At 39.4% G+C, this 20767-nt stretch overlaps 1 protein-coding gene across 1 annotated transcript; it reads left to right on the top strand.

The window, feature by feature from the left end:
* The first annotated feature begins 6 nt into the window (after positions 1–6).
* On the top strand, positions 7–19671 carry IVNS1ABP (influenza virus NS1A binding protein). Its single transcript, XM_008145957.3, has 15 exons — positions 7–295; positions 5788–6016; positions 6929–7057; positions 7234–7403; positions 7749–7824; positions 9011–9184; positions 9511–9636; positions 10973–11080; positions 14739–14868; positions 15561–15785; positions 16258–16379; positions 16476–16602; positions 16685–16816; positions 16949–17122; positions 18905–19671. The coding sequence occupies exons 3-15, from the start codon at positions 6947–6949 to the stop codon at positions 19156–19158; spliced, it is 1929 nt and encodes a 642-aa protein (XP_008144179.1). The 5' UTR covers positions 7–295; positions 5788–6016; positions 6929–6946; the 3' UTR covers positions 19159–19671.
* Positions 19672–20767: the final 1096 nt, after the last annotated feature.

Raw genomic sequence — 20767 nt, 5'->3', positions numbered from 1 at the left:
GCGCGCGCGAGCGGCGGCGGCGGCGGCAGTGTCTCCGGGACGCGCGTGGAGGTCGGTCTGTCGGAACTGCCGAGCGCCGAGTCTCCGCCAGCTGCTTCCGCGCGGCCGTGCCTGCCAGCGAGCGAGCGAGCCCCCGGCGGCGCTCCCCTCTCCCGGCAACCCCCGTGGGCCGACCGCCTCCCCCCCGATCCGCGGCCTCGAGGCGCTTTCCGTTGGGCCTGTACCCGCCCGCTTCCAGCTGCTCCCCGTCGAAGCTCCAGAGATGAGTTTTTCCATCTCTTCAGGGATGAACCAGGTATGAGGCGCTGCTCCCGCCCTCGGCGGAGGAGGGAGAGGGCGCGGCCGGGATCGGAGCTGGGGGATGGCTCGGGCGGCCGCGGGGAGGGCGGGAGGCGGCGCGGAGCGGTGTCCCGATACCCTGGGTGGGTCGGGGAGGAACCCCCAGCCGCCGCCGCCGCCGCCCTCTGAGGACGGGAGGCGGGCGCCGCGCGGCCCCGCGCTCCGGGCGCTGCCATGGTTGCTGGGTGGCGTTGGCGGCCGCGGGCGGGTACCCGCAGCCTCGGAGCGCGCTGGGGCAGGGGGAGCTGGGCGGGAGGAACTCGGGGGGCCTGGGTCCAGGCGCCACGGGGCAGGGATGACCTGCCTTCCGGAAGGAGGACGCGGGGATCTCGGTTCCCGCTGTCAGAACCGATGCCGGGTGTGTGGGTCAAGTCCGGGTCTGGACCCTCCCAACCAGAGATCTCCCAGAACCCGGCGCGCGTGGGCGGGGAGTCGAGCCCGGCCCGCATCGGTGCCCCGGGGCTAGAGTGATGGTGGCACCGCGTCCCCCGATCGCCGTGGGCCGCGGGGTCCTTTGTTCCCGCTCCACGTTGCCCGCTCTTCTTGCCGAGCGCGGGGAGAGGGGGGCGGGAAGAGGGAGGGAGCGGCTATCCTGACGCGCTGGCGCTGAATGACTGCGGGGCCGGCCAATGGCGGGCGGGGGTGTGCAGCGCCAGGCGCCTGGCCTCCCCGCCTGCGGAGGGGCGCCCGCCCCGCGGCGCGCGGATCGGGGCCTGGGGCTGCAGGGCTAGCCAGTCCCTGGGGCGCTCGCCACTTTCTCCCTCTTCCCCCCACCCCCCAACCCCCCCCCACCCCACTCCCCAAGACGTCGGTGGAGAGGGTTGCTCTTTTTCCGGCCTTGTACACATCTTGCCTTTGCTTATAAGCGCTCGGGAAGGTTATCCGGCAGTCTCCGATTGAGAGATGAACGTAGGGGAAACTTGAACCACAAACACTTTAGAAATAGATTTACTTTCCTCCAGTACGTCGTCCACAGATCTTTGTGTGAAGACAGCTGACATTTGAAAACTACAGCAAGTAGAAATCAGATGCCTACAGGGCGCATTTTTTTTTTTTTGTTTCCTAAAGTCTGGTTAGTGGTGGAAGCAGTTCTTGGAGGACCTGTGTGTGGTGGGTCGTCTGCCTAGGAATAAAGAACAGCTCTGGAAGCCTAGTGCTACTCGAGACAGTTGAACATGTACAGCGTGGACCAGACGGTATTTTCTTTTAGTAACCGGAGCCCTGGCGGTTGGTTAAAGGATAACAAAAGACTAACGCGGTCCGTAGGCATCGTCCTGCTGAAATTTCTGGCTTAAAGATGCCCACGAGCAGTTAGTTGTATTTGTACACCTGGAGATGAGCCAAACACTGACCTGTTTAGAATGCGATTGAGAAGAGTATCATTTATTGTCCCCTAGCAGGCTGCTTTATCAAATGTCTATACTTTGGTAGCTGGAGTTTTGTAAAACGGACTAGTGCCACTGACCAAAAAGAGACCCAGAATGGTTTTCCTTTGTATTTTCCTAATGGAGTACATCTCTGGCTAATAGATAACAATTTCTTAGTTTATCGTACTATTTTTTCTAAACCCCCCCTCCCCCAAGCCAAAACATTCCAGGTTTTATTTAGCTTTAAATTGGTGGGGTTTTGACCACTTAATTTGGGGTGGGATTTTTGCATTCCTTGCTTGAAAGATATTTAGATATTTCAAGTGGCAATTGAATGTGGTTTTGCAAGTAAGTGTTTTTTAATGAAAAAGCTTTCTTGTTAAGGAAATGTCTTAATCGTTGTCACTAACATCAAGTACCACTAAAAATAATTTCATTGACTTTTCAACAGTATGGCTGTATAGTCAAATCTACTGAAGGAATTCTTTTTTATTTAATATATTTTATTGATTTTTTTTTAAACAGAGAGGAAGGGAGAGGGATAGAGAGTTAGAAACATCGATAAATGAGAAACATTGATCAGCAGCCTCCTGCAAACCCCGGAATCGAACCTGGGACTCTTCAGTCCACAGGCTGACAGCTCTATCCACTGAGCCAAACCAGTTAGGGCCTGAACGAATACTTAAAAGTTGGGGGTCCTCCGACATTTTTGTGCTAGAGTGTAAATGGAGGAATTATGGATAAGGGAGTGATTTCTGGGTATCTGTTGTTGTTGTTGTTGTTAGAACCACAAAAAATACATGCTTATTCTCACTTACCAATTTCAATTACCACCTTGTAAACGATTTCTGAACCTATACCTGTATCAGTATTCTCACACTTGTGGTATCAACCCTAATGCTCAGCAGGTACCTCAGCATTATAATGTCCCAAAGCAAATTCCTCTCCTCCTTTCCTAACTTTCAGCATGCAGCAAACTAAAATGACTGTTAAACCTTTTGGAATTCTAATTTGGATATTGATTTCGATAATGATGCCACATATCCACGCTAAAATATCCTTACTGCCTTAGGATAAGCACGGGTGTATATCTATACTTCATTTTCCTGCATCCATGTTTTACCCTTCCTGCAGACTATCCACACATTTCTGCTAGTGTCCTATGCTTAACTTGCTAAAACCCTTTTATGGCCTCCAGCATTATTTAAACCTAGCATTCATTTCTCGCATTTCCTCTCCTGCAAACTGCAACCTATTGAACAGAAATAGCTACAGTTTCTGGAATGTGTGTGCTGCCATACATTTTTCCTTTTTTGTTTGAGCTGTCTTCTCTGATTGGTTTATCTGTCTGGTTGGTCTGCATAGTGTTCAAGGCTGAGGAAGGAGTTCACTTCATTGTGTCCTGAGCACCCCATTCCAGATTGTGCCTGCCATATGCTTGGTGCCATGAATGTTTGTGGGATGAAAGAAATACAGAACAATGAGGTTAAAATATGGAGCCAAGTGGGTCTGTCTGGTGACTTTTGATATGGATGGATGGTGATAGTTTCATAGATAACACTGGGAATCTATAACTTCTGGCTTTAAAAAAGATTCATTCATTGGTTTACTTTATATTATTATAAAGTTCTTTAAAAATGGAGTTGGTTGCTATTTTATGTGAGTTGACTGCCCTCAGAGGATTGCCTTGAAGCTTAAATGTTTGTGATTTGCTTTAGTTTTAAGGATGCTTTGAAAGTTTGATAAGGTTTTATCTTGCTCTTCTTACTGAAGGCTTGAGAAAAATGGAGGCAGGAGGAGAGGGGGAGGCAATATTGTGCCTACCTTTTTAAAACTCTTTTATAAGACCTGTTGAATTGTATTTCAGTTAAGCTAATCTTTTTGGGGGGCTGTGGTAGCATGTTAATTTCTGGATGTTACTGAAGAAGTTTAATTACTCATTTATGAGTCTTCTCCCTTTTCTTGAACTGGCCATATTAGGAACTGAAGTATTTTTACCAGAATATACTGTATTTGACCCTGGTTTTCAATTTTAAAAGTGGATTAGTCAAATATATATTTTAAGTATATATCAAACAAAAGTCAAACTTTTATACTTTTACAGAAACTCTGGGATTGTGGGACTTTTGGTTTGGCTTTTCAAAGGAAAAAAATTCTCCCTACTTTTTTATGCCACTGATTTTTGAGCTTGAGTTTCATAGAGCAAAAGTAAGATTTTTCTGTGAATTTTTGCAATAGTTTAAAACTCTCAATTTGCTCAGTCTTTAGTGAAAGTGAATGTGAATTTTTGAAAGACATGTTTTGCTATAACCCCGTAACTTGAGGGTGGGTGAGAGCAGGGACATATATGAGGACAGCAGTTGAATCAAGTAAGTTGGCTACATTTACTTAAATGTTAAGTGGACTTGGACTAGCTTTTAAAATCAAATAAGGTTGTACTTAAGAGTAGACATTAAAGCGATGAGGTTCATATTAAGACCTTGATGTACTAGAAAATCAAGTACTAAATGTAGTGGGACTCACTCTATTGCAAAACTAATAATACTGTACAAATTTATATTCCAAGAGTTGCTCCAAAAATTCTCTAATGTGTTCTCCCAAAAGGACTGAAGTGATTTTAATCATCTGATTTTGTTTTTAAAAATAAATTTAAAGTAAACTTCCAATTTATTAAATATAAGTAGGTGCCATTTTATTCTTAGATCAAGACTAGTTTACAAATAGATAGTGAATAAAATTTGTCAAAGTTTAAAATATTTATAAACCTCCATATATAATGTTTTTGGTTTTTCAATGGGCACATTTTAAACATATCAACAGAATTTGCATGGCAGTTCCCCTTCCACCCTTGTTTTAAGAGCAGCTTATGAAATTGAAGTGAGGAGTTACCAACTGTGTGTATAGATTGGCCCTCTATATACAAAAATTTTCTTAATTTGAGCTGCCTTGGCAAAAAATGTTGGACAGTTTCTTTAAGAAATAGTGTGTTTTCTATATGTATAGAGAATTGTGTATCACTTGGAAAACATTTATTTTATTAGACCTGGTTTCTTAAGAAAAGCTGAACTAACTAATCTAGATGAAAGTGTAGAGCAGAGGAAATCAATATTACACAACAGTCCTAACTGAGTCAGAAGAATACTCAGGTTTCTGTGAAATAAGACCTAAGTTACACAGTTAGGTCATGTGGGATCACACTCTCTCTCAGATCGTATATGTGTTGAATGTAACACAAAAGGTTTGTTGGATTAGAACTGGGCCAGACTTTAGTGATTATTTACCTTAACATAATTGCTAGATTTAGAATTGTAGGTCTGATTAATGTATAAGGAAAGTTTGGGTAATTTTAAGATGTCTTGTTTAAAAAATTATCCACATCTTTCAAGTAATTTCTTAGTTCTGGTTTCCTGAATTAGTGGTGTAATAAGAGTTCAGGTGAATCTTTATATTTAAGTTTCTAGCTAAGTTGTTTTGGTAGAGGCTCTGCCTTCAAGGGACCTTGAATCAAGGAAGATAAGCAGGCATACAGAAACAACCCAGAACAGGCCAGCTGGAAGATGAAAATACTTTTCAGAGAGGGTTCAGTATGTGGAGAAACTACTTCTTACCTGGGGGGATTTGAAGGGGCTCTCTGGAGCTAAAATTTCATCTGGCAGAGGTTGGATTAAAGGTATTCCAAGAAGGAATTGGATTAAAGGTATTTACAGAGGCTAGGAAGTACAGAGCACACTTTGGGGAACAGTATATCTGGTTTGACTGTAACATTGTGTACATATCTGGGCATGATGCCCAAGTTGCTTGCTGGCTGGTGAAAACAGAAAGATCAAAAACAAACAAACAAACAAACAAAAAAAAAACAGAAAGATCACTTGTTTCTATGTTAAAAGGTTTTTTGTTTTTTTTTTAATTAACCAGAGTAGTTGCTGATTAAATGGAAAATGTTTGTAAATAGTCCCATTATGTTAGTTATTTTCTCTCTGTACCATTTATGTCCAAATCTCTTCAAGATCACAACTTACTTTGTGTGATATAATCTACCTAGATCAATGACATTCTGAATATCTAAAATTTTTTGTTACAGATTATGACGCATGATTATCACAGAAGAAATTCATGTCTATAGCTTTTAAGGACTTGATTACATCATTTCCAAGCCTGATAGTTTTGGAATCACCATTAGAGCTTAAGACACCTCTGCCTTCACTTCAACCACCTATCTTCATACCTCAACGAAGTGCTGAGTTTTAACACTCCTTTGTCCTTGAATTATTTAAGACATCCCAGAAATACATTTCTTATCAGTATAGTAGGTAAGTGAATATTCATGCCCAATGCAGCATTAAGACACCTTGTTTTTCTCAACACTGTACCAAGTACGCTAAAAGCCTTTCATAATTTTTATAAGGTGAAGCCAGTAATTGCTTGTAGTAAAAACACATTTTCCTATTTTTTCTTTCTATTTTGAATTTGAATAAGTTACTTCAAACTGAATCTCCTGTTTCTGCCTTTTTTTTTAAATTGATTTTTAGAGAGAGGGAGAGAAACATGGATGTGAGAGTGAAACATCGATCAGCTGCCTCTTGCAGGCCCCCTGCCAGGGTTTGAGCCTGCAACCTGGGCATGTACCCTGACTGGAATACAACTGAGCCAGGGCCTATTACTGTTTTTTAATGATGCATCTTGTATAGCCCATTAGTCACTTGTTCACAAGAAAAGGTGAAGTGGAAACTTTAAAAGAACAGAAGTTTCTATCATGTATTCCTATAAGTGATTTAGGATATACGAAACCTGCATAGAGAACTGAATTTAAATTCATCTTAATATCAGTTTTTCTCATTTGTGGGTAAAGGAATGACAGCAGTTGAAAACCTACACATGAGGACCAACTCACAGCTATCCAAGCTTTTATTTTGCTTGTGGGATGGGTTTGGATAGGGCTGGGTTTACATTTCTTTCCCTTTACAATGACTGTGGTAATAGACATGGAAATGACCAAAATTGCTGAGCTACCCAGTACTGTATGAATCCTTAAAAAGATGACCAAAGGGTAGGAGTACAAAGACCTGGACATACAGTGCCAGTGTTTTTTCAGTAATGCTTTTGTATGATAAAATTTTTGTTGTTGATAGGATGGAATTTGAAAATAAAGGTAACTGTATTACTCTTTAAAATATAAAAATCACCGTTCACAACTAAAATAACCATTTCTTTTTTCCCTTCAGCCAAATTTATAAGGAAAAATGATTCCCAACGGATATTTAATGTTTGAAGATGAAAATTTCATTGAGTCTTCTGTTGCCAAATTAAATGCCCTGAGGAAAAGTGGCCAGTTCTGTGATGTTCGACTTCAGGTAGTTAAAAATTAATTAGAAACTTACAGAATTGGTCTTCATTACTAAAAGCCGTAAGATCTTGGATTTGCTTATTTTCTCATTCATAGGAAGCATTTAATGAAATAACTTTTAAAAAGAGTGATTAGAAATACATAGTCGACAATGTTTCTGATTTTAATTCCTCATAATTTCAGGTCTGCGGCCATGAGATGTTAGCACACAGAGCGGTCCTGGCTTGCTGCAGTCCCTATTTATTTGAAATCTTCAATAGTGACAGTGATCCTCATAGAGTTTCTCATGTTAAGTTCGATGATCTCAATCCAGAAGCTGTTGAAGTCTTGTTGAATTATGCCTACACTGCACAGTAAGTTTTTTCAAGTCATTCATATAATCAGGAATGTCATCAGGAAAATCCATGTTTCTCTAGATCAGGGGGTGGGGAACGTCCGGCCTGCAGGCTGTATAAGGCCCACAAAATCATTTGGTCTGGCCCTGCCAATGCAATAGAGGTGAGTTAATTAAATGTTTGACCAAATACAGCAGGCTAATTTTTAAGTTGATAATTTTGTATGGCCCACATATGATGTTATAAATATCCAAATGGCCCTTGGCAGAAAAAAAGTTCCCTACCCCTGCTCTAGGTTTAAATTCATCTGTTTTAAGGCCGTGGTATATGAAATGATAAAGACCTTTTTTTTTTTTTTAATAGGTTGAAAGCTGATAAGGAATTAGTAAAAGATGTTTATTCTGCAGCTAAAAAGCTGAAGATGGACCGAGTAAAGCAGGTAGAGTACCAGAAGTAATCCACAAAGACTACTGTTGTCAGGGAGTCTTATTATTAGAATCCATATCTTGTTATTGGTTAGCCTCAAGAACTTGAGAGTCTCCTTTTTCCGATACAGAACTGAATATGCTATTTTAACTGCAGGTGTAATAATGTAGCAAGATCATACCTCCTCTCGGATAATATGGGCTAAAATCTTATTTTCCAACAGTCTTCTCTGGCAGGGTGTCTGTTAGTCTCTGATAGCATGAATTAAAATATTGTTTTTCTCAAATTATTCACATAACCTTAATTTTTTGCTCATTTGTTTTTTTAAAAAAAATATTGGGATGACGTGTTCTAACCAGTGGAGCTACCCAGTCAGAGCAATCTTTGTTCTTTTACTCTTCTTGGTTTTTTAAAAGTATGACTTCTAGAACTGAACACCATTTAGAAGTGCTTAATAATTCATATGAGGAAAAGCATTTAGTCCCCTGGTGGGGGTCAGTAAACTGCAACCCTCCCAACAGCTGCCTGTTTTTATCAAGTTTTATTTGGAACATAGCTTTCATCTTCATATGATGTATGGCCACTTTCCACCTATAGTGACAGTTGAGTAGAAGTAACAGAGGCAGTAGGCCCACAAGCCTAAAATACCTATCAGACCCTTTAAGATAGTTTCCTGGCCCCTCCCCTATAGCATTTCTCTGCTTAAGAATCCTCCTCTGTCTTATAGCACATATCTCTCAGTTACCACTAGGTTTTCCCTAAGTAGTTGCTGTTTTTCCAAAAGTATTCCCTAGTTATCTTTTGCTCCAGTCAAACTAAATTGCAACATCTACCCTACTTGCTATTTGCATTCTACAACCATCATCTGTCCTGAAGGGCCGAATTCAGATATTGCCTTCATGAAGCCTTATCTCATTATTCTAGTTGAAAATTGTACTTGTCTTAACATTTCATATGCATTATCATTAGCATTTCAGTTTAGTGCTGTTTTCCTTACCTAGTTTACACATTTGTATGGCATTCTTTGCTGTTCATTATTTGTATAGTATACATTGTTTCTTCCTACTGTTAAACTTGTTCTATTATGGCAGTGATTTTTTATTTGTCTTTATATCTTTATGTAATGCTTATTCATTGAGTATGAAATGCTTGTTAAATGAAATGTATATAAATACTAGCACTCTTATTTGTTTTCCAAGGTTTGTGGCGATTACTTACTGTCTAGAATGGATGTTACCAGCTGCATCTCCTACCGGAACTTTGCAAGTTGTATGGGAGACTCCCGTTTGTTGAATAAGGTTGATGCTTATATTCAAGAGCATTTGTTACAAATTTCTGAAGAGGAAGAGTTTCTTAAACTTCCACGTCTAAAGGTAAGGAGTAAAATCTACAAAGAGATATACTACTTAGCTCCAGGCATGGAATCTTTGTCTGTGTTTCAAGAAAGTGTTTGTTATGAAAAAGACAGTACATTGAAATGATAGTTATTTTTCCCAGTGTAATGACTTTCTGCCAATCAGTTTGTTTACTTTCTTTGTTTTCTTGACTACTTAATTCTAATTCACAAGTTAGAATAAATGCATGGAATGCAATGGGGCATCTTTATTGACAGCTTTATTATGAAATTGAGAATTAAGCTGAAAATTGGAGGGTGAACACTGATCCATGTGTTACTGTTGTGTGTTTTTTCCAAATCCAGTTGGAGGTAATGCTTGAAGATAATGTTTGCTTGCCCAGCAATGGCAAATTGTATACAAAGGTAATCAACTGGGTGCAGCGTAGCATCTGGGAGAATGGAGACAGTCTGGAAGAGCTGATGGAAGAGGTTAGTTTTAAAGTAAATGGGATTCAACAATTCTTAAAAATTATTTTGCTATAACATGAAGGATTCCCTTTCACTTTTATTTTATAACCATGACCCTAAAGAATTTAAATTTTGCTATAGGTACCCCTAAGCTGAGAAACAGGGGGGGTGTCCAGGTGAGCTGAATGAACTGTTCAGTTTGGTCTTCTGCTTTTCTTTTTTTTTCTTTTTTTAAATTTCTTTGCTTATTATGTGCTATTAACTTTCTTTAAAGTAGCATGTAATTTGCTTTAGAAATGGGAGGTGGTACACTGAAATTTTCTGTAGATTCTTAATTTTTCTTCACAGGTTTTTGCTTTAAAATTGACAAGTAGGTAAAAGCTTCTAATGGTTGTTCCTCCCCGTTGATTTATCTCCCCATAGGTTTATTAACAAAACTAGGATACCCAAGACTGAAGAAACAAGAAGAAACCTCAAGTGTATTGACACGTAAAGAAGCAGCAGTCCTGCCCCAGTTCTCCTAAGAAAAATCCGCTGTGGGCAGAGAACGATGATGATTTAATGGTGTTTACTCCTTTACAGGATTCTTATCTTTAAAGCTTTGTGTTTTTCAATGGTGTTGTTCATACATAGTCACTCAACTTTGGCGTTTAAAAACCACGCAAGAAAAAAAATTAATGGAAAAATAGTGGGAATTAAAATAGGCAGATGGAACAGTGGAGTGACTTTGAGTTTATCCTTCCACTTAAGCCTTTCAGGTTCACTAATGGCTTACCAAATCTGTTAGACCTTTAAAAATACTGTTACCATTATGTTCTGAAAAGGCTAACAGGAGATCTTTAAGTTAATGGTTTTCCATTTGAAAGACAGATGCAGTCGCTATGTATTTGCATCTGTTAAATGAAGTACTCTACAGCTTGTCTGAATTTGTTTTTCTTGACATTGCCTACAGGACAGAAATATGTTTATGAAAATTAGACCACTTGTCCTCAGAGGTGTAAACCATATTCAGTATTTTATTGCAAATATGTATACTCTTTAAGACTTTATATATTGTACTAGTGCTTTTTTTCTTAATGCTATATAATAGAAGCTATGAAAAAAAATGAAGATTTCTTTCATGCCAATCAAGCCAAGGACTCTTCAGCCAGGATTAGAAGATTCTGTATTTTTTTTATTTTTAAAATTTCTACAACCATGACATGTATTTTCTTTGCTTCGGGATCCTGCCAGAGTAAGATGTCAAGAAGCTCAAGAAGCACACTGGAGGTTACCTTGAGGCGGTTGTGTGATCTGCGGACTAGAGGTGTAGCCATGGAGACAGTAGCCACATGGGTGTTCTGTTGCTGTTTTGCAGGTTCAAACCTTGTACTACTCAGCTGATCACAAGCTGCTTGATGGGAACCTACTAGATGGACAGGCTGAGGTGTTTGGCAGTGATGATGACCACATTCAGTTTGTGCAGGTACACATTGCACATCTGAGGTAACCTCAGGTTGAAATTTGATTAGAGCATTTTATAGTATACTGAAATTTTCCTTTAATAAAGGAAAGTGGAAGAATTTCATTGGTATGACTGGACAGAAACATTTTTGGGAGAAAACAAGCATACCTTCGAGTTACTACCATTTTTGCCACATAAAAAAGAATTCACTTAACAAATTAGGAAACCCCATTTAGAATTTTTCTCAATTGCATTTAAAAATAGTAAGAAAAATTGGAAATAAGATGAAGGAATGTAGAAGTTATTTGGTTAGAAAAATAGTTTGCAACAGGAATGACTATTAAATAGACCCAATTTAAAAAAAAAAAATCTCAGATGTAAACTTCTTTAGTTTATGGACAAATAATAGAAACTTGCACAAATCCTAAGTGTCTCATAGTAATGAACTCACAAGTTTAAATACTACTCGGGTCAAGAAGAGATTTCTAGTGCTCTGGGAGTCTTCCTCTTGCCCCTTCTGGATCACTACTCTACACCACCCTAACTTCTGAAACAACAGGCTAGTTGGCCTATGTTTGACGTTTACATACCTATAGTATGTATTCCTCTTTTGGCCTTCAGCTCAACATTGTATTTATGAGGGATAAAATACAAAGTAGGCAGAGTTGACCCAGTTTAAGGGGTCTTCTCCTTTAATGATTAGAAGACAAGTGATCCAGGTGTAACCTGTATGGTGGTGATGTCAGGTGTTCTGTGTTAATAATGGCTGAATATCTTTATTTTCAGAAAAAGTTTTTGGGTGTGAAGTTAACATTTTCCAAAAGTACTCTTTGAATAAACAAAGGTTGAATGCCTGTGTGGCAGGCTCTGTGTTAGATAGGGGGACATAAAAATGTGTTAAGAGACGGTTTCTACTTGTAGGACCTTATAGGAGTAGGTAAAACAATACAGACGTATAAGACTTATCTACTTTAAAGTATAAAGGTAGGGCTTAGTGGAGTCAAGAGGAGAGAAACGGGAAATTTCACAAAAGAGGCAACATTGGAGCAGGCAGGATTAGAAGAGTTTTCATTGCAGATAGAAGTGTGTCAGATAGCAAAGAGTCTCCAAGGATGATACACTTGGAATTGCAGGTCACAAGACTGGAAATGTAGGTAAATGTCACCTGTATGGGGCTTATATTTTATCCTACAAGTAGTGGGGAACTTTCAGAGAATTTTAGACAAGGGAGTAAAATGATATGAACAGATGTATTTCACAACAGTAGAGGCGTGGGTTAAATTATGGTATTTCTATAGACCAAAGATCTATGTATTAATCATGTTTTTAGACAAATGTTTAACTATCAGGTGGTAGCCTGTGGATTATGGGATTCCAGCTGATTTTTTTTTTTTTTTGTGACTTTACAAAATGATTGCTTTAAACTTTTATTTTTATAACCAGGTACAGAAGGTAGATTAGAGCTCATGAGACCAATTTGTATAGGCACGAAGGAAAAAGGATGGACTCTAGACATTTATGGTTAGAAAGGTTGAGACTGTAGTTCTTAACGATTGTTCAGATTAGGAAAATTAAGAAAGAATTTGAGAGCGGGATTCTGACACATGACTCCTTAGGAGGTAAGTGCCATGAATCGAGATCATGAAGGAAAAAAGATGAAGGGACACAACTAGGCTTCAGGAATAGGGACAGAAGTTGAGTAGCAGCCTTAGGAAGGTAGCACAATCAGAATCACATAGTGTGGTAAAGGCTGGTTAACCCAGGAGGAGGAATTTTGTGGAAGTCATGAAAGAGAAGGTCAGAGGTACCTCTCCTACATTACTTTTAGGAAACCACTTACTAGTAACCTTGAGTGGATATAATTTCCAGAGTATTAAGGTTAAGAAATTACCCTTAGCTTGAGAGGTTGAAAAGGAAACAATCCCCAGAGGCCACCTCTTGGGCAGACAGAGACAAAGAAAGCATGGGCCAGTGAGTGGGCTGGGTGGTAAAAGTAGATGTGGGAAAGTCTGGAGATAGGAGGAATTATGTTTGAAAATGTTCCAGAAGGAACATAAATGTTAACCAGTGTTTCTGTATAAGGCATGTTGGTTCCAAAACACCAGCAGTCTTCCTTGTTACTGTGCTTTCTCTCACATTGGTTTTCTCTCCATACATTAGAACAGTTTCTCGATGTGATAAAAGCTCTTAATGTGAGCAAGGTCAATTTGTGATACTTTGGATCCCTTCTTCCCAGGTTGGGTGGGGTTTTATGTGCCTTGTAATTCTGGTAGCAGAGGGCAGTCTGTTATAGCAGAAAGAGTGGCTTTATACTTAAGAATTCCTAATCTTTGTTTTAGTTGTTACTGCCTTAGGCAATGCATCTTTTCTCTAAGTTTCAGTATTTTTATCTATAAAATAGGTAGGTAGTATTGCCCTCATTGGATTAAAAGAGATGATGTGAAAAAGTGCCTAATAATACCTAGGTATATAATAAATGTCCATTTGGAATTTAATAACCATTTACATGGTACATTTTCTACCCTTTCTCAAAATAGTCTACATAAGCTGTAACCATACTTGCTGAAGGGCACAGACCAAACTTCAATAGCTTTTTCACAGCTTTAAGTAGTTACACAATCTTTTTTTCTATTGTTACATGGCTTTTTGCTTCCACTAGAAATAGCAATTTCCATTAAAAATTTTACCTGCCATGGGACTCTGATCCTGGGGACCAAAATAAGTGGATAGGCAGACTTGGCCAGGCATTGAAGGTGTAGGTGGCACCTGTTCACTTGTCAGCTCCTCTCAGGGAAGTTAATGTTGACTCCTCCAAGTCTCTATATCATATCGTTTGGAAGTGTCATAGGCTAAAGTAACTGGAAGAAAATCATCCAAGGGAACTCACATATGAGAACACAGTGTAATTCTCTTACTATCATTTGAAAATTTGCAACTTTTCCCATTTCTCCCTCCTTTAGTGTTCCTTGGTATTCTACTTTAGTGAATGGTTGGCTCTTTTAGTATTGTTTCATTTCTGATGATTATTTTTTATGTTTTGATGTAGTCTTATTTGTCTGGAAAATGCTCTATAATACCTATAAGGTAGTCCTAAAGCAATATACTATTAGGTGTTTCTTGTATTTACCACTTTTTTTCCTGTAAAATACTTTCAGGGAGACTGGATGGATATTATTTATGTCTGCTCACTTTTTGCTGGCATTGTGTGAACATACCAGTACATATGATTTATTTAGGTGTGACAGTTTCATGAAGACAGTGGGTTGATGTAGTCTCAGTTAATTCATGCCATTTTAAATTTATAACTTCTTCTTCTAGACTATTCTGTACTTAAGAATAAAGAGTATGTGAGTTTATGTGGGTTATGGGGTGAGGACTTCCTTTTTCCCCTCCATTAAAGAATCGATACTTGACCCACAATATATTTCTTAATTGTTTGAATTTAGCTTTTCCTAACCAGGCAATCTGTGAAGTGTAGTTGTTATTAAGTGATGGAAACATGCCTGTAATTTGTGCCAGTTGGAAATGTTGGTCTGTGTTAAATTTAGGCATGCTATATCTGTCATGCATAGGTGAAGGATACTAAGTGTTTTTTCAGTGTTGTGAAATAGCTCAGCAACACAGGTACACCAGGTATGGTCTTTGGCTAGGTTTCTGTAGCTGCCTTTTGATTTTGCAGAAAAAGCCACCACGTGAGAATGGCCATAAGCCGATAAGTAGCAGTTCCATTGGATGTCTCCCTTCTCCAAATGTCCCGGTACAAAGCCCTAAGCACGAGTGGAAAATCATTGCTTCAGAAAAGACTTCAAGTAAGTGCATTATACTTATTATAGTGTCTAAAATGTAGTTATTTTAAGGAGTGGAACCATTTTTTAGTACTTTCAAATTGAGGAAAAAACTCAGAAGAAACTAAGTTTGGAATACAATAGCAGATTGTTCCTGTCTGGAATCTGGAGTCTGATTCAGGATTGCATAGCAGCCAAATCCTATATAATTAAAGGGTAATACGCAAATTGACCCTAACAGCGGAACGACTGGTCACTATGACACGCACTGACCATCAGAGGGGCAGATGCTCAACACAGGAGCTGCCCCCTGGTGGTCAGTGTGCTTCCACAGAGGAAGTGCTGCTCAGCTAGAAGCCAGCTCATGGCTGGCCAGTGTAGCAGAGGTGGCAGGAACCTCTCCCACCTCCACAGCAGCGCTAAGGATGTCTGACTATAGACTTAGGCCTGCTCCCCGGGAGATCGGGCCTAAGCCAGCAGGTGGACATCCCCCGAGGGCTCCCAGGCTGCCAGAGAGATGTCTGACTGCCAGCTTAGGCCCGATTCCCTGGGGAGCAGGCCTAAGCTGTCAATCGGACACCCCCCTGAAGGGTCCCAGACTGTGAGAGGGCGCAGGCCGGGCTGAGGGACACCCCTGACTGCATGAATTTTCATGCACCGGGCCTTTAGTGTAATAATAATTGCATCTTAAACATTGAATTCTTGTGCTTTAACAGATAACACTTATTTGTGCCTGGCTGTGCTGGATGGTGTATTCTGTGTCATTTTCCTTCACGGGCGAAACAGCCCACAGAGCTCACCAACAAGTACTCCAAAACTAACTAAAAGTTTAAGCTTTGAGATGCAGCCTGATGAGCTGATAGAAAAGCCCATGTCGCCTATGCATTATGCACGGTCTGGCCTGGGGACGGCGGAGATGAATGGCAAACTCATAGCTGCAGGTAAGAGCAAGGAGGGTGATTTCTTATGGGGAACCTCCAACCAGCCAAACCTCCAGTGGGGATTTTACACTTTGTGACATGCAAACTTTGGAAGAGAGGGTCTAATACGCCTTCTTCCTTGGCACTCCACTTTACCACACTGTAAGACAACAGAGAAATAAGTAAATACTGTTGTATTGTCTAACCTTTGACTGATTCTTAGTAGTCTGTGTCTGATTCTTAAAAAACACTATAAAGTGGGTAAATTGTTCTCCTAATTTTCAGAGCAACACCAAGCCATTTAGTCATAATGATATTGTTGTTATTAAGCTGTTTATAAGCCCTTAAATAAGAAACATGAACTATACTGGGGCCTTATGAGTTTGTGGATAAAAATTATTTTTCTCGCTGTGATTACTTTTAAGCATTCTGGACCAGAAACCCTCATCCGGTTTAATACTGTAAATGTAAATCTTTATGGTTCTTTTACCAGGGGGCTATAACAGAGAGGAATGTCTTCGAACAGTTGAATGCTACGATCCACATACAGATCACTGGTCCTTCCTTGCTCCCATGAGAACACCAAGAGCCCGATTTCAAATGGCTGTACTGATGGTCAGTGCACTACGTTTCAGGAAGAAGCAATCCATATTTGGCTTTTTCTCATAACCTGAGAATGGCAGAAATGCTAATCTCTCACTTTTGGTCTAGGGCCAGCTCTTTGTGGTTGGTGGATCGAATGGCCACTCAGATGACCTGAGTTGTGGAGAGATGTATGATCCAAACATAGATGACTGGATTCCTGTTCCAGAATTGAGAACTAACCGCTGTAATGCAGGTAATAACACTTCTCTACTAAGATAGTCAGTGTTTAAATATGACAATTTATCAATGTATAACCTTATTTTATACTCACATAGGAGTGTGTGCTCTGAATGGGAAATTATACATCCTTGGTGGCTCTGATCCATATGGTCAGAAAGGACTGAAAAACTGTGAAGTTTTTGATCCTGTAACAAAATCATGGACAAGCTGTGCTCCTCTAAACATTCGTAAGTTCACTTTTCCCCCTTAAAGTTTTTTGTTTTGTTTTTTTCCTAAAAAGACCTCTTAATAGTATGTGTAGTACACACTTAGAGTTTTGGGAGATAGAATAATAATTTTGGTTTGACTTGATTTTATAGGTAGACACCAGTCTGCAGTCTGTGAGCTTGGTGGTTATTTGTACATAATTGGAGGTGCAGAGTCTTGGAATTGCCTGAGCACCGTAGAACGTTACAATCCTGAGAATGACACCTGGACTTTAATTGCACCCATGAATGTGGCTCGGCGAGGAGCTGGGGTAGCTGTTCTGGACGGTGAGTGTTAGGGTTTGGAGAGGTGAGGAATAGGTAATGGCAAAAGTTTGTTCTAAAATTCTAAGAGAATGTCAGTGATAATCATATGCTTGTATAATTAAGAATTCAGAAGCTGCCATCTTTTCTGATGCAGTGGGGATTGGTGATTTCTTTTTTAGAAATGCCTTTATCAGAAACTCAGTACTTGATATAATGTAAATATATCACTTCATTAATCTTTTGATAAGTTCACTGAGTTGTAAGTCATTTTCTTTCATAAACCATACTCAAAATGCATCATTTTGGAGTTAAGGGTTTACTTCTTTAGAGCAAGAATTTTAAAGTATTTGATTTGCAAATCATCTTGATCTAGTTATTTTTCTAATTGTCTACTTGATACCTAATTGGAAGTAAAACTTCTAGACTATTTTTAAGAAGTCTTTCCAAGGCATTAAACTTTAAGTTTTTATACAAACACAGCTTTCTTTTCACATGCAGTATATTTACATACAATTATTATAATGAATTTCACATTGTTTTTGGAACAAAAGCAGAATATTAATAAGCTTGTGCCTCAGCTGGTGAAAGTATGGTCTGTAGCCTCTAGCTTACTGTGGGCCTTCTCAATTATTTTACAAGTACAGCAAGCCCTTCAATAAAGTTTCTTTATAACATGGATCAGATGCCATAGGAACTCAACTCTTGTTTATAGCCTATGGTAAAATTAGTTTTGTTAAATGTCTTTCACTTAAAGTTCTAAAACCTATTGACAACATTAAGTGAGGACTTAATTGTATATGGGTGCAGGTAGGAATGATCAATTTGAAAATCCGTAATTAAAAAATTTTTAACAGAATTTAATGCTAACATTTTGTTTGAAAATGTTAACTGCTCTGCATGTATATTTGAAGTCATAAGTCATAACTCTCAACTTTGTTTCCAAGAAGACATTTCTTTACCAAAATCATTTTATATAATTGGAAAGGGTTCAGTTTTCTGAAATCTGCTTTTCAAATTTTAGTTGTTACACACTAGACTAATAACAAAAGTTCCAGTGCACAGAACTATTCTGGTTTGCCACTTAACTGGCTGTGTCTTTTGGCAAGTTGTCCAACTTCTTTGTGCCTTGTTTCATCTGTGAAATGGCAATAATAGCAACTACCACATAGAATTGTTGTGAGAATTGCACTTTAGTTAGATGTTGCCCTCCCCTTGAATTGCCTAAGTTCCATGTGCAGGTGGTTTTTATTGATTTTATTCTATTTATATCCCCCACCTCTAGAGAGAGCTTCTCACCCTAGTGGGCATCCTATATAATAAAAGCCTAATATGCCAAGTGTCTGGTCGTCCATTCAACCAATCAAAGCGTAACATGCTAATGATATGCTAAGGCCGCTCAACCACTCACTATGACGTGCACTGACCACCAGGGGGCAGACTCTCCGACCGATGGGTTAGCTTGCTGCTGGGATCCAGCCTATGCAAGACGAGCCAGACATGCCCTGGAGCCCTTCTGCAATCCCTCCCCATCCCTCCCTGCCCCAGTCATGCACCAGTGGGGTCCCTCAGCCTGGCCTGCGCCCTCACGCAATCCAGGACCCCTCAGGGGATGTTGGAGAGCCGGTTTCGGCCCGATCCCGCAGGCCAGGCTGAGGGACCCCACTGGTGCATGAATTCATGCACCGGGCCTCTAGCTTAATAAATATTTCTGACAGAATGAAGAGGCTTTTCTAAAACCATTGATTTTAGCAGATTTTAGGGTTCTCTCTTTATCTAGACTTATTTATCTCATTTCTCTTTTAGGGAAACTATTTGTAGGTGGTGGCTTTGATGGTTCTCACGCCATCAGCTGTGTGGAGATGTATGATCCAACTAGAAATGAATGGAAGATGATCGGAAACATGACTTCAGCAAGGAGCAATGCTGGGATTGCATCTGTAGGGAACACCATTTATGCAGTGGGAGGATTTGATGGCAATGAATTTCTGAATACCGTAGAAGTCTATAACCTTGAGTCAAATGAGTGGAGCCCCTATACAAAGATTTTTCAGTTTTAACAAATTTAAGATTCTTTCAAACTAACAGGCTTAGTGATGTAATTGTGTTTAGTAGAAGTACATTTGTGAATAAGGAGGGTGGGTGGGTCTAGAGGTTGCTAACAGCAACACAAAGCTTTTGCATATTGCATATTATTAAACATGCTGTACATACTTTTTGTGTTATTGGGAAAGGAATGCAAAGTTGAAGATCTGTTTTGTGTATTTTTAGGACTACTTTGGTTATTTTACTTTTTGGAAGTTGTTACTGTAAAAGAATAAACCAAGAATTGATTGGGCACATCATTTCAAGAAGTCCCCTCTCCTCCACATTTGTTTTACCAATTTGCACATTAAATGACTTTCCTTAAATGTGTATTAGAGCAAGAGGGGGTAGGGTATTAAGATCTAGGCATTTGGGTTTTTTAAGGGCCCTTTTTCAATAACTGGAACCCTCTATAACAAAAGATACTTATTTAACTAGATGGCAATGACTTTTTTTTTATTAAAAGAAAGCTGACATGCCTACCAAGATTTAATCTTGTGTGATTGCCTTATATGACTTTTTATATCCTCAGCAAAGTGCTTTACCTGTTGAAGTAGAATGTGGCACATTCAAATTACTGAAGCAGAATGGTAGACTTAAAGTATGCAGAGGGAGGTGTTTGTTTTACACACCAGAATGCAAAGTTCAAAGCTTTTGCCTCAGCCACAATAATTTCTTTGAGAATGAAGTACCAATGTTTATTTGAATGGAGCTGCTGAACAGTAACATAGCTGTAATTTTTATTTGAAACACTGATTTTAAATATTACTTTTTGAGGGTATTTCATATAGCAAGCCACTTAATATATGACAGTAAAGAACAGTGACTTATTTTATCTTATAATCCCTATTTTTATCATTAACAAAATAATCCCAAATGGCAGCCCTTGATTTGTAAAAACAATTAATTCAAATTGTATTGGGTTTATGAATGCAGCATTTATTAGAACTATGTTTTTGTTCAGTTTTTCTATTCATGTGGATAAATATTGGTTGGGTGACTTGGTATCTAGTATGTAATGCTATACATATAACTTACGGTGCCAAAATTAGCACATCCAATTGCCTGCTGCTGATGCAAACATATTAAAGGTACTTTGCAGGAAATCTTTGCACCATGGGATTAATATCCAAATGTTGTTTGAGTACTCATTCATTACTGAAAGTCCTGGGGAAACTTTTTTCCAATAGCAATGAGCTTAAAGTATTTGGAAAAAAATATTCACCTGTCACCTTACATCTGAAATAAGGATTGATGTAAGGTTTTAAGGTTTCTTCTCTCAGAGAAACCAAACACTACATTAAGCTAGTGTTTTCTAAACCAAAAGAGGCACACAGGAATCTAATGAGCCAGCTGGGACAAGATGACTATCCAGTGGTAGCTATTCTGGGTTAGGAAGAAAATGCGGTATTTTCTGCACATTTCACTGGCACTTTGACTTTCCCTGTATCATCCATCACACAAAAACCATCAGGAAAGGAAGTCAGTTCAGCTCACTTGGTGGCTAGTTCCTGACTATATCTATTGGTGGTTCTGAACTAAAACTAGGTTGGCAGATTTGAGCCTAATACGATAACTTCTTTT

Source organism: Eptesicus fuscus, chromosome 22 (genome assembly GCF_027574615.1).
Source record: "Eptesicus fuscus isolate TK198812 chromosome 22, DD_ASM_mEF_20220401, whole genome shotgun sequence".
In the NCBI taxonomy this organism is placed as follows: domain Eukaryota; kingdom Metazoa; phylum Chordata; class Mammalia; order Chiroptera; family Vespertilionidae; genus Eptesicus; species Eptesicus fuscus.
Note: the sequence above shows the minus strand (reverse complement) of the source record. Positions and strands in the feature narration are given on the sequence as shown.

What these genes read in the sequence shown, in the direction of transcription:
- IVNS1ABP (XM_008145957.3), top strand. Translation starts at nt 6,947, where the DNA reads ATGATTCCCAACGGATATTTAATGTTTGAAGATGAAAATTTCATTGAG. An exon ending in ACCACATTCAGTTTGTGCAG is followed by an intron (nt 11,081 to 14,738) that starts GTACACATTGCA and finishes TTGATTTTGCAG; the next exon opens with AAAAAGCCACCACGTGAGAA. An exon ending in TTCAAATGGCTGTACTGATG is followed by an intron (nt 16,380 to 16,475) that starts GTCAGTGCACTA and finishes CTTTTGGTCTAG; the next exon opens with GGCCAGCTCTTTGTGGTTGG.